The 18,160-nt window shown below is 45.8% G+C and overlaps 1 protein-coding gene across 1 annotated transcript in view; it reads right to left on the bottom strand.

Annotated features, from left to right (window-relative positions):
• Positions 1-18,160, bottom strand: part of kcnh2b (potassium voltage-gated channel, subfamily H (eag-related), member 2b) — a gene marked incomplete at both ends in the record, with an annotated part of 417,073 nt that overhangs the window by 146,322 nt on the left and 252,591 nt on the right. The window contains 4 exon segments of the mRNA XM_079259442.1: positions 11,709-11,920; positions 12,007-12,329; positions 12,399-12,612; positions 14,689-14,844. Coding sequence (XP_079115568.1) covers positions 11,709-11,920; positions 12,007-12,329; positions 12,399-12,612; positions 14,689-14,844 — 905 coding nt within the window.

Below are 18,160 nucleotides of genomic sequence, written 5' to 3'. Positions count from 1 at the left end.
TTCCTCACGTATTTCCTTCCAGTTCCTGCAACTTGGCCTCCCTCCCCGTCTCTCCAGGCTGAACTTTGCTTCACACTTCCACTGTGACGCCACCTGCCTCCCAGTCTGCCGTTGATCCTATCTTTTGGTGTGTGTGTTTGTCAATGAGTGTGTGTTTGTCAATGAGTGTGTGTTTGTCAATGTGTGTGTGTTTGTCAATGTGTGTGAGTGATAAAGAGACAGAGGTAGCCTGCCAATGGAGGTAAAACAGCTTTCCTGCCTGGCTGTGAATTAGAGCCATTCAGATGCACTTCTCTAGTCTCACATACACATACACACATAAACACACACACACACATACACACACACACACACACACACACACACACACACACACACACACACACACATGACCCAACGTGAGATGGTCTGATTGATAATGAGCACTATCGCGGTTTGGTTTGAAGACAAACTAGATTTTACTAATGTTTTCTAGAGCGTTACGAACAGCCAAATCGATGTCTCTGTAATGTTGTTAGGACGGCAGCGGGAGCATCGAATAGATCCGTCTGATATGGATTATCTACCGGAGAATGAGAACATTTGTTTCAAAGTCACTTCTCCTGCAGCAGCACCAAGATGCATGAATTAATTACACAGAACAAGGAAGTAACACTTCTGGTGGTGTCATCTGAAAAGTTATTCACATCAGATGTCTGGAACATCATCCTAAATAATCATAAAGGAACAAATAAAAAGCAGAAGTATTAAATGTAAATACTAAGCTAAATACTTTCTTCAACCCCAGTCAGCCTGCAGATGTGATGTTTCCATGCAGACGTGATGTTTCCATGCAGAAGTGACGTTTCCATGCAGACGTGACGTTTCCATGCAGACGTGACGTTTCCATGCAGACGTGACGTTTCCATGCAGACGTGACGTTTCCATGCAGACGTGATGTTTCCATGCAGATGTGACGTTTCCATGCAGACGTGACGTTTCCATGCAGACGTGACGTTTCCATGCAGACGTGACGTTTCCATGCAGACGTGACGTTTCCATGCAGACGTGACGTTTCCATGCAGACGTGACGTTTCCATGCAGACATGACGTTTCCATGCAGACATGATGTTTCCATGCAGACATGATGTTTCTATGTAGACCTGATGTTTCCATGCAGACCTGATGTTTCCATGCAGACGTGATGTTTCCATGCAGACATGACGTTTCCATGCAGACGTGACGTTCCCATGCAGACCTGATGTTTCTATGCAGATGTGATGTTTCCATGCAGACTATTGTTTCCATGCAGACATGATGTTTCCATGCAGAAGTGATGTTTCCACACAGATGTGACGTTTCCATGCAGACGTGATGTTTCTATGCAGATGTGATGTTTCCATGCAGACGTGATGTTTCCATGCAGATGTGACGTTTCCATGCAGACTATTGTTTCCATGCAGACATGATGTTTCCATGCAGACGTGATGTTTCCATGCAGACATGACGTTTCCATGCAGACGTGACGTTCCCATGCAGACCTGATGTTTCTATGCAGATGTGATGTTTCCATGCAGACGTGACGTTTCCATGCAGACGTGATGTTTCCATGCAGACGTGATGTTTCCATGCAGACATGACGTTTCCATGCAGACGTGATGTTTCTATGTAGACCTGATGTTTCCATGCAGACCTGATGTTTCCATGCAGACGTGATGTTTCCGTGCAGACATGACGTTTCCATGCAGACGTGACGTTCCCATGCAGATGTGATATTTCCATGCAGACATGATGTTTCCATGCAGACGTGACGTTCCCATGCAGATGTGATGTTTCCATGCAGACATGACGTTTCCATGCAGACATGATGTTTCCATGCAGACGTGATGTTTCCATGCAGACGTGATGTTTCTATGCAGATGTGATGTTTCCATGCAGACGTGACGTTCCCATGCAGATGTGATGTTTCCATGCAGACGTGACGTTCCCATGCAGATGTGATGTTTCCATGCAGACGTGATGTTTCTATGCAGATGTGATGTTTCCATGCAGACGTGACGTTTCTATGCAGATGTGATGTTTCCATGCAGACGTGATATTTCCATGCAGACGTGATGTTTCCATGCAGACGTGATGTTTCTATGCAGATGTGATGTTTCCATGCAGACTATTGTTTCCATGCAGACATGATGTTTCCATGCAGAAGTGATGTTTCCACACAGATGTGACGTTTCCATGCAGACCTGACGTTTCCATGCAGACCTGATGTTTCCATGCAGACATGATGTTTCTATGCAGACCTGATGTTTCCATGCAGACGTGATGTTTCTATGCAGACCTGATGTTTCTATGCAGACGTGATGTTTCTATGCAGACGTGATGTTTCTATGCAGACGTGATGTTTCTATGCAGACGTGATGTTTCCATGCAGACGTGATGTTTCCATGCAGATGTGATGTATGAACAGATAAAGCTTCATAAAGGGCAGCCAGTAGAAGAAAACAGTAGTTTTTTAAAACAACACATAGATCAACAGTGACCAAGCCTCTTCTCATTTTTCTGCTTTTCTCGTCACTTGTTGATCTTTGGCTGCTCCTGATTGGACGTTACCATCAGTTTAAGCTCTCTGATTGGTGGAAAGTGTCTTCATCATCATGTCCAGGTGGAAATAGAGGTCTCTTAGCAACATGGTGGTGATGGTGAAGAAGATGTGATAAATAATGGTGGATTTCCCATCTAGAGTCTCTGAATAAACACTACATGTTGTGTCTGGATTGTAAACCTCCTGGACGGATAGAAACGCTGAAAAACCTCTGTAGACCAGCTGGAGGGTCACATGACCATCACAGTTACACACTGCTGAGAAACAGCTGATTATATAAGTGATGGTGCTTCGGGGTTCTAGTGGAGTTTGAGGAGAACATGACTGAAAATGATCCCTACAAGGCCTCCACCGCGCATGTCAGCTGACAAACGACCACGACCTCCCACAGAGCTGGAAGAGTCTTCCTGAGATACAGATTGATTTAAAACAGACACAACATGCTTCTTTGCTCCTTTGCAGGCCATTGAACTCACATGAAGGAAGTACTCTATCAATGTGAGGTATTGTGACAGAGCCACTGAGCGGGCAGCTAAATTACAGTCCTGCAGGTTGAGGCATCCAGACCCCACTTTATTCCAGTTCATTTAACTGACAGAGGCGCTACGGGACATGCACACGTATCAATAAAGACATTATCACACCAACACGGCATCCAGACGGTGAAGGAAAGGGCCAGTTTAAACAAACGACTGGCATAACTTCACAGACTATCATCTGTTGGTTTATAAATAACATAAATATGAAACAGAGGAAATGGATTATCTTGGATAAAACCGCAGAAAATATCATGAAAATGTCTGAATGAATGAAAAACTTGGTCTGGTAATCCAAATGAATTACCAGAAACTTTAACTAAACTAAACTGTTTAATAAGAAACTGACATTGGAGTAGATGAGGTCTCAGACTGTGTGCAGATGTGTGGAAACGCTGCAGCCTTCATTCAGCCATGCAGAGCGGGAAGAGCCATAAACTACACCTCAAGATAATCAGTCCCTTTAAATAAAACAATGAAATTATCATCAGTTTCCTCCAGTCGCAGTCAAATGATCAGACAAAAACATTTGATCATTTATTTCTATTTTATTTCATGTATATTTGCATCTTATTCTGTTCCAATCCTTTTCTTTTGCTCATTTTTTCCTCTATTTACTTCAGTTCGGATGTGAAACTTTTCACACCTTTTATGGAAAATTTACTACAAGGTATTTTTACTGTTTGTTTAATTTACTTCTTTTTATCAAGCTAATATTTACTTTTTTATTTATTATGTATTCATTGTTTGGTTTTATTTAGTCTTATTTATGCATTTATTTGTATATTTATTAATAATTTATTGTATTATCTTTATTTACTTCTTTATTTATTATTTAATTGTGTTTTATTTTCTTTTTTTGTCCTTTTTTCCCAGTTTATCTTATTTTTAGATTACTGTAAATACATTCAGGTGTTTTCAGCCTTTAAACCAATAATAAAACAGAAGAGTGACAGAAAAGGGAAAGAGCCTGTTCATAAGTTAAAAGGATGAAAGACACTGAAGTCCAGACAAATCTTCATGAAAGTAAGAGATTACATGAAAGTCTGGTTCATTACGATGCTTCACTCCTCTTTATGGGGGGGGGGTATTTATCTGATGTGCAGACAAGAGGTTTCAGCCTGATCAAGTCCAGCTTGCAGGACGCAGCACTGCACAGATCAGCAGCAGACACACACGGAGCTGGTTTTAGTTCTGCATCTGATTGGTGGGAGAGTCATAATGACGACCACGCGGACTGAAGCCTGAGAGATGAAGAGGAGCAGATGCTTGTGAGGCCACGCAGGGCTGGACACAGCATGTCCTCCAGGTGTTGCGCTCCTCAGTTCTACTGCAGAGACCACTCATCTCTACTAATCTGTGTCCTATTTAATGGACAGAGCCAGAGGTGCCTCTTACCAAACAACTGCAGCGTCACATCAGAGCCGAGGCCCACCGGCACTCAGCTAAAAACATGTGGCACTGCTAAAAATACCTGTGTTTGACTCACTCACATCATACACTTCTCAGAGAGCTCATGCATACTCATGACCTGATGTATGTAAGGAAAGGAGCTACCGCTTACCTTTAACCAGCTAACAAAAGGCTTTAAGTCCGATTATAAGGAGTTTCTGAATTTATAAGGAGACGTTGTGGTGAAAAGCATCTTCCAGAGAAAGTCCTGCAGGCTGTCAGGTACGGAGAACAAATGACTGAAAACGTTCCAGATAAACGGCAGAGCAGGGATGTGATGGAAGCAGCACGCTTCTGTGATCCAGCTCAGGAACACACCACAGGTCATTAGAAAGGTTGTTAGAGGCTCCATGGATCCATGTTGTCATGATGTTTCCAGCAGATTCTGATCCTACCATGTGAATGTGGAGCTGAACTGGAGACTCATCAGACCAGCAACGTTTCTCCATCTTCTATTGTCCAGTTCTGGTGAGTCTGAATTGTAGCCTCAGTTTCCTGTTCTTACTGACAGGAGGGTCATGGTGGATGACCAGTTGACCTTTTAGGTCCATGTTGCCTCGGTTGCCCGTACCTGCCGATATGCTCTCTACAACATCAAGAGAATCAGACGTACCTGACAGAACATATGACTCAGCTTCTGGTTCAGGCTCTGGTCATCTCACACATCGTTACTGCAGTTCCCTACTGGCAGGTCTGCCTGCATGCTGGTTAAACCTCTGCAGATGATCCAGAACGCCGCAGCACGTTTGGTCTTCAACCAACCCAAAAAAGCTCATATCACTCTGCTGCCAATCGCTCTTCCCTGGCTTCCGGTCGCAGAACACATCAAATTTAAAGCTTTGCTTCTGGTTTACAAAACAATAACTCAAACGTCTCCCGTCTACCTTCACTCCCTAATCCAGGCCTACACTCCCTCTCCACAGCTACGTTCCACCAGTGAAAGACGCCTCGTGTTACCACCACAACGTGGGACTAAATCACCAGCCAGACTCTTTTCCTCTGTTGTTCCACGATGGTGGAATGATCTCCCAAACTCTGTCCGCTCTGCAGAGTCCCTGTCTACTTTTAAGACCCAGCTGAAGACTCAGCTCTTCAAGGAGAACTTCAACACTTAGTATAGCTGTATTTATTGGAAAGTTGGAGAACTTAGCCCAGTTCCTTGCAACAAACTTTATGGTATTAATTCTTTGTATTATAATATAGATGATATTATGTGGTGGGAAGGGAGGAAACAAAAAAAACAAAAAAAACACCCAAAACAAACCAAAAAAAAAAAAAAGTCTGTAGCACTTCATGCAAGGATCTGCGTCCAACTGGACAGTCCACCAGCACCTTCCTACCATGTCCTCTACTGTTTGATTTCATGCTTGTGTTGTTCTCACTCATATGGAAGTCACTTTGGATAAAAGCATCTGCTAAATGACTGTAGAATAGAATAGAATAGAATAGAATAGAATAGAATAGGAGGGAACCCGGTGTGACCTCTGACCTCTGACATCAACCATCCAACTGCTGCTAGATGTTTTCTCTTCTCTGGAAACACCAGAGATGCTTGTGTGTGGAAATATTCCAGCAAACCAACAACACGCCACGTTCAGAGTCACGTATATCTTCATCCTGAAGCTCAGTCTGATCTTCATCACGTCTCCATGACTATATGCTGACATGTGATTGGCTGGTTACCAGTGACTGAATTTGCCATATTCTGACCAATCAGCCCCTACCAAAGCAAACATTACCAGTTCATGTCCGCGTGGTCCAGAGGAAGCCTCATCATGCTGCATGGAGGCTCTCAGAGCTTAAAAGAGTTCAGGAACACATTCATTTGTCATGTGCATCAGGGTGTCTTTCACACAGCTAACATGTGCAGAGAAAGGATTCAAACCTCCGTCATGCAAAGCCTTGTTAACACAGCAACTGCAGAGACGTCCCGCTGAGCTCCGTCACACTCAACTGGTTGTCCAGCTGGGACACACGTCTACATCTGCTCTTGTTACGCTGGTACTGACTCCACGTATGGAGTAATGGTGCAGATAGATGTGTGCAGATAGATGTGTGCAGATAGATGTGTGCAGATAGATTAGAGCTCAACCTGCTCTACAATAAGAAACATAAAGCTGGATGTAGAAACGCATCCTGCTTGACCCATCAGATCTGGGAAGACGTTCCTACCATGTTGCTGCTCCCGTCCGCTGCTCCACTGGATCAGCCCAACGCCACAGACTGCCTGAAGAAAGACTAACTCTTAGCATGAGGGAGTCAGGGTGCTGTAAGGGAGTTTACTCTGGTGTGTGTGGGCGTTCACATGGCAGCAGGAATACTGAATGAGCGCGGTGACAAGAGCAAAACAACCTTCTCCTGGAGAACATGACCACAGTTGTGTATTTTTCAGAGCATCATCCTCAGACTTATCCACCTGCTGCATCCCAGTGGGTCAGTCAGGTCCAGACAAACACTCACGCAGAAGCTAAACGGCGAGGAAAAGTCTGCGGTTGCTCCGGCAGGAAGAACAAGCGGCGTAGTGCCTTCTATGAATAAACAATCACATTTCAAAGCAGCTGCTTCATGTACATTCCTGTATTTCACTCCCAGCGCAGCAACATAAGTCAGCACTTATGAGCCAGACTGAGCGCGTGCAGCCTGTAACGAAGGAGGGAAGTCCACCATGTTCAGATGGAGGAGAAGGAGGACAGCGCCAGGAGTCATTCCTGCACGTGCTCCTGCTCTGTCAGATGTTTCATGGATCATGTCAATTATTCAGCCCTGTTTGCTCTTCATCATCTTCTTCAGTGCATGTCTGAGGGGTCGAGGCCCGTCAGCGCTGTGTCTGAGGAGGTGGTGCCCTCTTCAGGCCAGCGGTGGTACTGCAGGCAGGTTGAGACGTCATGGCCATGCTGACAGATGATACTCAGCCACGGAGCTTACTGTCTTCAGCTGAGATCTGCTCCGAACATTTCATTCTGGGCTTATCATTTAGTTTCCTTTCCACTTCAGAAAACAGTGAAATGTCACATGTGTGCTTTCATTTATGCAACTTTCATTCTTCTTATTAGGCTGCTATAAATAGGCGAGCATTTGGAGACACAGCTGGTGATGTTTCACCCATCTGCACCGTAACACAACTACAGTACGCAGCACCACTCAACGTACATGTATGCATACACACACTGAAGGCCGTGTTAACCTTGCAGGCTGCAGCTCACATGACTGCGTTCAGCGTTTCATCATGAAACCTGGATTATTTTCTGTTGATGTTCCAGTTTCTCTGGGAGGGAAATGAATGGATCATTCCAGCAAGCAGAGAGCTTAAACTAATCTTTTTTCTGATATTTGTTCTTTCAAACATGAGCATGGGGTGAAAACAACCTTCTGCCCAAGCATGAAATAAAAAGGTTTCTTTAGATTATTTCTCTTCTGTGACGCATCCCAGCCCATTAAAGAGTGTCCACATAGGGATTACTACTAAAAGCCATTAGAAACCAGTGGGTTGGTTGTAGATGAGACCTTGTTAAAAAAGAAGTAAAATGAAGATGAATGTGATGCAAAGTGAGCATCCTGAGCTGCAGCAGCAGCGGGAGTGCTGACCTCCTACATGCTTCTCCAGGCAGGTCTTACATCCACATCTACACAGGTGCTGAGAGCGGCGCTGGAGTGCGTGCACCACCCAGATGTCCAGCCTGATGTCCAGCCTGAGGCCTAACCACTGGACGTTTACACACTTAAAAACACACTGCGGCTTTGTGTGTGTGAGTTCATGAGGGTGTGAAATGGTGTAAAATGTAGAAGAGTTATAATAGATATTTCCAGAAAAAGCTGCCACTGCAGAACTTTAAATCCATCCATCAAAGCCTTTCATATCTTCCAATATCCAAGCAAACAACATAAAAACAATAAAGAGAAATACATGTGGCCCTGCGATGGACTGGCGAGCTTTCCAGGGTGTCTCCTGCCATTAGCCAAAAGACTGCTGGGATAGGTTCCAGCTTCACCGTGACCCTTCATCAGACTAAGTGGTTAGGGTGATGAATGAATGAATGGATAAAGTGAAAAAGAAAATGTTGCAGAAAGTTGGATGAAAATAAAGATTCCCACCAGCATGGTCTGTGTTGGCTGGGTGGGGAAACAGGACAAAAAAAAGCTAACATGGCAACAGCAAGGCAACAAACTGCCAACAACAACTCAATAACATCTCAACAACATGGCAACAACATGTCAACAACTTGCCAACAACATGGCAACAACATGTCAACAACTTGCCAACAACATGTCAACAACTTGCCAACAACATGTCAACAACCTGCCAACAACAAGGCAATAACTTGTCAACAGCAAGGTAACAACATGGTAAAAACAAGGCAACAACATGCCAACAACATGGCAACAACATGGCAACATCCTGCCAACAACACGGCAACAGAAAGGAAATAACCTGTCAACAGAAAGGCAACAACATGGCAACAACCTGCAAACAACAAGGCAACAACCTGCCAACAACATGGCAACAAAATGGCGACAAAATGCCAACAACATGGCAACAACCTGCCAACAACACGGCAACAACAAGGCGACAACCTGACAACAACATGGCAACAACCTGCCAACAACATGGAAACAACCTGCCAACAACAAGGCAATAACATGTCAACAGCAAGGCAACAACATGGCAACAACAAGTCAACAACCTGCCGACAACATTGCAACAACTTGGCAACAACCTGCAAACAACAAGGCAACAACCTGCCAACAACATGGCAACAACCTGCCAACAACACGGCAACAACAAGGTGACTACCTGACAACAACATGGCAACAACAAGGCAACATCATGGCAATAACATGCCAAAAACAAGGCAACAACATACCAACAACATGGCAACAACCTGCCAATAACAAGGCAACAACCTGCCAACAACATGGCGACAACATGCCAAAAACCTGCCAACAACATGGCAAAACTTGCCAACAGCAAGGCAACAACATGGTAAAAACAAGGCAATAACCTGCCAACAACTAGGCAACAACATGGCAACAACAAGATAACAACATGGCAACAACCTGCCAACAACAAGGCAATAATCTGTCAACAGAAAGGCAACAACATGGCAACAACAAGACAACAACTTGCCAACAATATTGCAACAACATGGCAACAACCTGCAAACAAAAAGGCAACAACCTGCCAACAACATGGCAACAAAATGGCGACAAAATGCCAACAACATGGCAACAACCTGCCAACAACACGGCAACAATAAGGCGACAACCTGCCAACAACATGGCAACAACCTGCCAATAACATGGCAACAACCTGCCAACAACAAGGCAACAACATGTCAACAACCTGCCAACAACAAGGCAACAACATGTCAACAACCTGCCAACAACAAGGCAACAACATGTCAACAACCTGCCAACAACAAGGCAACAACATGCCAATAACATGGCAACAACCTGCCAACAACAAGGCAACAACATGTCAACAACCTGCCAACAACAAGGCAACAACATGTCAACAACCTGCCAACAACAAGGCAACAACATGTCAACAACCTGCCAACAACAAGGCAACAACATGTCAACAACCTGCCAACAACAAGGCAACAACATGTCAACAACCTGCCAACAACAAGGCAACAACATGTCAACAACCTGCCAACAACATGGCAACAACCTGCCAATAACATGGCAACAACCTGCCAACAACAAGGCAACAACATGTCAACAACCTGCCAACAACAAGGCAACAACATGTCAACAACCTGCCAACAACAAGGCAACAACATGTCAACAACCTGCCAACAACAAGGCAACAACATGCCAACAATATGGCAACAACAAGGCAATAACATGGTAACAACAAGGTAACAACATGTCAACAACCTGCCAACAACATGCCAACAACCTGCCAACAACATGGCAACAACCTGCCAATAACAAGGCAACAACATGCCAACAACAAGGCAACAACATGCCAACAACAAGGCAACAACATGCCAACAACCTGCCAACAACATGGCAACAACAAGGCATGTTTTTGCCTTGTTGTTGCCATATTGTTGGCAACAAGACAACAACAGGTTGTTGCCATGCTGTTGCCATGTTGTTGGCTGGTTGTTGCCATGTTGCTGGCATGTTGTTGCCTTTTTGTTGCCATGTTGTTGCCTTGTTGTTGGCATGTTGTTGCCTTGTTGTTGGCATGTTGTTGCCTTGTTGTTGGCATGTTGTTGCCTTGTTGTTGGCTGGTTGTTGCCATGTTGCTGGCATTTTGTTGCCTTTTTGTTGCCATGTTGTTGCCTTGTTGTTGGCATGTTGTTGCCTTGTTGTTGGCATGTTGTTGCCTTGTTGTTGGCAGGTTGTTGGCATGTTGTTGGCAGGTTGTTGACATGTTGTTACCTTGTTGTTACCAACAACCTGCCAACAACATGGCAGCAACCTGCCAACAACATGGCAACAACAATGCAACAACATGGCAACAACCTGCCAACAACATGGCAACAACCTGCCCATAATCCCAACTGGTAAAACTGGTCTGGATCCTCTGTAGGAGTGAGCGTTGGTGGTTGTTTGTCTCTGTGTTGCCCTGCGACGGACTTGTTTATACCAAGGAGCTGCTGGGACAGACTTCAGCAACCCCACACCATGAAAACATGACAAGGAGGAATGGAAGTTTACACCTGAGAAGTCGGCTGATGTCTGATTAAAACGTGAATCAACCTGACATCACCTGCTTCTTCACACCAAGAAATGGATATAATGTAGAGCCGCTCATTAACGGGTCTGCTGGCAGCACACGACGGATGTTTATGTACCCAGTCTACCTTCCATAGACTGGCACATGTCTACCCTCCCAGGCTGCAGGCAGAAATTCAGAAAAAGTCGTCCAGTAAAATATCTGGTCCACAACAAGTTTTTCATCCTTAACAATCCATTTCAGACCCAAAGAAATCAGATTTATAAGAAGTTAAACAAATTTACAAGAAAACATTCTTGTGTTACTGATGAAGAGCAACCCTTTGTTCACGGAGTGTGTAGAGCCATGTCTCGTCCAGACAACCATCTGACCTCCAACCTGAACCGCAGCAGGATGAACGGTTCAGTCCAACACAAACAGCTCAGAAGTTGCCAGCACAGCGTCCTACCTGCGTGACCTTCTCCGTGACGTTGTGTGTCCGATCAATGAGCTTGCAGGGAGCGATGATGTCCATCTCCCCAGTGGGGAGAGCGATTAGGGGGTCGGGCTTGAAATCCACAAAGTTGAGTGTGATCTGAGGGATTTTCGAGATGGTGCGGTACCGCATCAGGTCGGAGTCGGACGTGGAGTTCAGCATGTTTGACTTGCTGTTGACTGCACCTGTAAACACACACACACACACACTCAGCATGGAGACAAACAGGTGAGCAGAAAGATGCTCCTTCACGGCACCTCCTCCTTCTCACCGGTGCTGCTGCTGGCCGGACGGATACTGGATCTCCGGTTCTTCCGGTCCCAGTCGGGCCTCATGGCCTCGATCTCGTCTACGGAGGAGGCGCGACGCATGCTGTGGAAGCTTTCTCTGGAGCGGCTGTGAGACAGGGAGCAGTTGGAGCCCGAGCCTTCCGGGTTGAGGCTGAGGCGATGGTGGGGCGCCACGCAGGGGGACGGCTGGTTGAGAGGACCGATGAGGTGGGGAGGAAGCAATGGGGGGCGCACGGGAGGCTCGGAGCACAGTAAGGTATGCTGGTCCTCCTGGCGGTCTTCTGGCCAGCTCTGAAGAGCCAACCTAGAAAACGGAGCAGAACGGTTGGTTGTGTGTTGAAGCAAACATCAGTTCCCACTAAAAGACATGTACCTGCTTCCACCCAGCTGCTCCTGGTGGTCTGCTGGTAAGCGGGGCAGGGGCAGGAACTCCCCCAGGCCCAGAGCCTCGTGGCTGCGGTGGTCTGGATGCAGCGGCAGAGGCGTGGCGGTGGGGATCTGGCCGGCCTCCGCGTCGTCCAGCGATGCCTTGCTGTTGGACAGGGAGCGCAGTGGGGGGAGACGCAGTTTGAAGCCTCGTGGACGACCTGAGGAGAAGGAGGGTGGAGAATAAGACCGCTGACCTGCAGGGTGTTTCCTGGACTACTGTAAACCGTAGCGGGACTACGATGAGACGCCAGACTTGGTCGTGCAGGCGGGGGGGAGATTTGGAGTGGATCAGCTTCATAATGCAGCCTGAAATCTGGGACAGTTGGCTGATTAGATTTGGATTTAAGCCACAAAGTGATAAAGCAGTGAAATGACCAGGAGAGACAGTCCATGTCCAACTGTTGGTGTCCCAGTTCAGGTTCTGCTCCTCTGGCTTCTCCCTGCTCCTCCGGTTTGACTCCCAAAGCTTTCTGCTGAACTCTGAAGTCCAAGATGGACCACCTGTCCTCGCCCCCACATCCAGGTGACCTTATGGTCCCATCTAGAACTGGAGTCTACCTGCTGGGTTCAGGATCAGGTCAGGCTCCCACCACAGAACCACGCCCGCAGTAAAAGACCACGCCCCCAGCAAGAGACCACGCCCCCAGCACAATACCACGCCTCCAGTAAGCTACCACGCCCCAGTCAGAAACCACGCCTATAATAATAGGCCACGCCCCATGCAAGATACCACTCCCATAGTATCAGACCACGCCCCCCACGCCTCTGAAAAGCCGCTTGCTGATCGTTGCTTCACCGCTCACATTTCTCTCTCCCTCCCTGTTCCTGTCCTCTTTCATCTTCCATCCTTCCTTTGTCCATTCCTCTCCCCATTCTTCCTCCCCTTCCCTCCCTCACCCAGTCATCCCTTCTTCCCTCCATCCTCCCTGCACCCCTTCCTCCATCCCACCTCTGCTCACCCATTCTTCTCCTCCTCCTCCTCTCTTCATCCCACCATTCATTCTTCCTTTTCCCCTCTTTTAACCTATCCCTCCGTCTTTCTTTCATCCATTCATCCTTCCCTCTTCTGTTCATCCCTTCTTTCATTCCCTTTCATCTTTCCATCCATTATTCATTCTTTCCTTCTCCCCATCCATCCATTCTTTCTTCCATCTATCCTCTCTTTCCCAGCTCATCTGTTCACCCTTCGCTCCATCATTTGTCCATCCATTCTCTCTTCCCTTCCATTCATCTCTCTATTTTTCATTCATACTTTTTTTTGTACCTCCCTCCCCACTCTTCCATTTGTCTAACTATCCCTCCATCCATCCTTCTCCCCTTCCTCGTTCATCTTTGACATTTTCTTCATGTCAGCTGCAGGTCAGAGCCGGTTAGTTCCAGCTAACATCTGAAGGGTTCCATGTTGTCTCCTCCTGAGCCTGAACCCCCCCGAGCCTCCTCCTCCTAGACTTGAACCAATCAGAACTTTCTAATCTCTCCCTCCACACCTTCGGCGTAGAGCTGCACAAAAAATCACAATCTTAATTCATACTTGGATACGATCTCATTTTCAAATGACGACAATTAAAAAAACAACCACAAACTGGGACATCACCTGCTTAAAAACAAGCGTTCCCTCTTTCTCCCTCAACAAACGACAACAGCGGATCCTTATACCACATGACGCAGATGCTGGCGGGTAGGAAAAAACTTGGCGAGTTTCTCACTAAATCTGGTGACTTTCCAAACCCCCTCTGCGACTTTTTTGTTAAAAGCGACCAGCGACAAATCTAGCGACTTTTACTGGAATTACTGGAGACGTTTCTGGTGTTTTGGCGACTGACTTGAAAGCACATATTGTTCAGTTGTTACTGTCAGGAACGAGCGGTGGGAGCCTCTCCCCATCATAAAGCACCCCCAGGCCGCCAGTGTCTGGTCCTCTGACCGGCGAAACAGAAAAAATATTGTTAAAAAATGTTCCTATTAAAATTATTCAAAGGTTGTGTGTGTAAGAGAAGACAAGAGAGACATTTATTGGTATTATGTTCAGTGTCAGCTGTTGCAAAGTTCATGTGCCGGTAATACGTGCAATAAATATTTATATTGGAAAAAAATCGTGATCTCAATTCTAAGCAAAAAAATCCTGATTCTCATTTTATCCAGAAGCGTGCCACCCTACTTCGGCTTCAGCCTTAAATCCACCTCGGTGCTGGAAGAGAGAAGAGAAACGTGTGTTGGTGACGTGATGCTGCTACCTGTGACGAGCCAGGTGGGCAGGCGGTGGTTCAGCTGCTGTTTGTGGTCTTGGAGTGTTTCCTCAGTCATGACCTCGAAGTTCAAGATGAACATGATCACCACGCCATCCTCATTCTTCACGGGCACCACGTCCACCATGCAGAGGAAACACTGACCTGCAGGACAAACAGGATGTCTGATTTAAAACACGCTGAAGACGTTATCCGCAGGACATAATGACACTTTCACACAATCACACACATCTCCATCCTCATTAAACACACACTTCATCAGCTCAAAGACAATCTGCCGAACGAGATTAAACGGATTTGCTAATCTGCCTCGTGAGCGCGAAACCAGATAAGTGGCCATGAAATTGGACCACTTATGACGAGACCAAGCTTCACATGATGCACACAAAGCAGCTCAAACTGGAAGTGAGGTTCTGGACTCGGTCTGACATCCAGTCGAAGCATCAGGTCTCAAATAACACCCACACCGTCATGGAAAGTTAAGCTAGCTTCACATTGTAGCTGCTTAGCATATGAATCGGGTGAGAGAGGAGATCTTTATCGAGGACTTGTGCAGAGTAAACTGCGATGGAATAAATGAGCAATGATAAGACAGAGAATAAACTGCAGCTATTAGTAATGTAAAGATCAAAAATCGGACATCTGTGCATCAGATGTTTAAATGACTATAATCCTCAGATTTGTTGCAACCAAACGCAGTCGCCTTGGTCACAACCATAGCAATCCTTTCTGTTGAGTCCTGCTCACGTCTTCTCCCATCAGCCTCTTACCTGGATGGTGACGGTCAGTGACGGGATCTGCAAACCAATGCAAGCCGAGCTGTTCCAACCTGCAGACTGCTTTTATAAGCCGACATCCAGTCCATCCACTGCAAGCCTGCTTCACCCACCAACCAGCCTGTCAATCATCTCACATCTGGTCTGAAATCTGATTGGACAGTGGCATAATCCCAACACAGAGGGGGGAAAAACATGAAACACAGTGGAAACTAAAGGATTACATCATCTGCTCATATCTACATGGATGCATGTATGTCGGCTGTAAAAGTGAAGGTAGGGGACCAGCCTGTTCATTCATACGCTCCCAGTCAAGCCCATTCATGCCCAGTTTCTATTAGCAGCTGGGATGCTGCATCTGCAGCTTTTTAATCACTGAGGGTGTTGCTGCAACAGGGCCGAAAGCTGCTTTACGGGACTCTGCAGCCACCTGAGAGCAGCGTCATGGCCTCATTGTTTGGAGGCTTTGTAGGGTTACATGTACAAACCAACTGCAAGCCAACAAGGTGAAGTTAGAGCATCTTCTCACAAGATGTGTTCCTTTCCACCTCAGTCAGGATGCCTGCGTGTGCCGTTCCACTAAACTCTGAGAGTGCAGACGTTACGGAAGAGGTTCTGCTTCGTTTCCAGATCTCCTCACAGGACTCTAATTTTAGATGCACAGTCGTGAACTCTCTCACTTACATCACAGATATGAGTTGTAAATGCTCACACACACACTACAATGCAGGATTACACGCTAAAGAAAGAGGATTTACTCTGATTTAAGAAGCATTTTTCTGTTTGTTCTACTTCTCTGTGTTTACTCTGAACACATGTGATGTCCAGAACAATAATCACATGCTGCTCGGTGTGGCGTACAGCTTAAACATGCACACATAGGTAGGTCTATCTAACAGTGTGTGTGTGTGTGTGTGTGTGTGTGTGTGTGTGTGTGTGAGCATGGCCTGAATTAGGCCATGCTCACACTTAGTGCTGAAAACCAAGGATTAAACCTACATATTTTATGACCATCTTCTCTAGAGTGAAAGATTTCCTGAAAAAGCCTCTGAAACGATTGAACTTTCAGGTTAATGGAGAAATGTTTTCTCATTTAAATGCTCTGCCTGGATGTTTTCCAATTCTGCATGTTCTAGTTGATAATCTGATTCAGCGTTGGTGACTGACAAAGCTGCAGGAGATTACCACAATGCACTGACACACACACACACACACACACACACACACAGTGGCCCGCACAGACCAGGCCAAACGGGCCAATCTGCAGACAACAGCTAAGTTTGCTGGAACAAAACTAATGCAGTCAGAGTGTGTATCCAGTTCGTTGATAGACTGGACTATTTAGGGAGAAGTTGATCAATAATCCTCTGAAAAGTGAGAGAAATCACCTAAAGACTGAGTGTAGAGACCGAGCTGTGTGCTGAGTGGTGCTGGATGTGCAGCTGGATCCATCTTCATCGCCTTCATCACCTGAGAATCATCCTCAGAGGATTAGAGAGAATACCATGTAGAGACCCCTCCAGCGTCATGTGCACGACTCTTTAGCACCACAACACTAACAGGAGGTTAACTGAGTCATATTCGTGTAACTTAAACCAAATCACAGAGTGAACTGGGACTAAACCAGTCTATTGCTGAACTCTCCTGTGTGTGTGTGTGTGTGTGCTGAGTATGGGGAGCGTTTTGCTCCATCTACTGATCTTTGCACCAAGTGAAATAAAGAACACAGTAAAAGAATTATAGGCCTGATGATAAAGACTGAAGTTAAACAAAAAGAAAGAATTTATAATCTTATCAACTGTAGGAAGAAAAGTTCCTTCTGGTTGCTCTTCATGCTGCATTTGACATCATTTTAGCCTCATCGTCTGACAGCTGAGGCTGAAAACATCATGTCTGCATGATGTTTACATAAAAACAGAAAAAATAAAACTGCTTGGAGTTTTGATGGTTACGTGCAGCATTATCGTTACTGTTCCACATGTTCCCAGTCTGACCGGTTTCCTATGTGGTGCTAAAACATCCCTTCAGGAGGACGCTCTTCTAACCCTGTCTGTATGATCAAAATTAATAAGTTAAAAAATGTCCTCAACGTTGGAAGAGTGAGATTATGTCCTTATGAGCGTCTTCTCCAGTCTTCATCGTATGTAGGAGCCTGTGTGCAGCTGCAAAGGTTTGTGTTTACTTCTGCAAACTTCCCTCTGTTTTAATGAGAAGGTGGCAGACAGCAGGATCCAGGATTTTCTCAGAGCATCAACCATGAGCGACGTGGAGCCATCAGCAGGAAGAGTCTGGAAGCCAACAAGCTGCCAGGCGGAAAGCAGGACACAGAAACACCTCCAGGAAAAGTTTAAGAAACTGAAACAAGATTATAAGAAGCTGAAGGACCTCATCAGATGATGTGCATCTTACCAACCATCACAAAGTGCCAAAATTTCTCACAACTTCCACCCTGCAGTGCAGTGACAGTACCAGCTGGTGGTTCACCTGGCCAATGAAATCACCGTCTGAGGACGAAGTCAGACGCTTCACATCCCATCACCTGCTCCACCTCTTCCATCGAACATTACAAACTGTCCAATCACACACCAGCAGATTCACTAACTGCATCTGAAAACAAACCACGACTGATTTCTCAAAGGAAACATTTCTTATTCAAACAGAAAGACGCACAGACACGTCACCAC

This window comes from Telmatherina bonti (genome assembly GCF_933228915.1).
Source record: "Telmatherina bonti genome assembly, chromosome: 20".
NCBI lineage: Eukaryota > Metazoa > Chordata > Actinopteri > Atheriniformes > Telmatherinidae > Telmatherina > Telmatherina bonti.
This window is presented reverse-complemented; position numbering and strand designations above follow the sequence as displayed.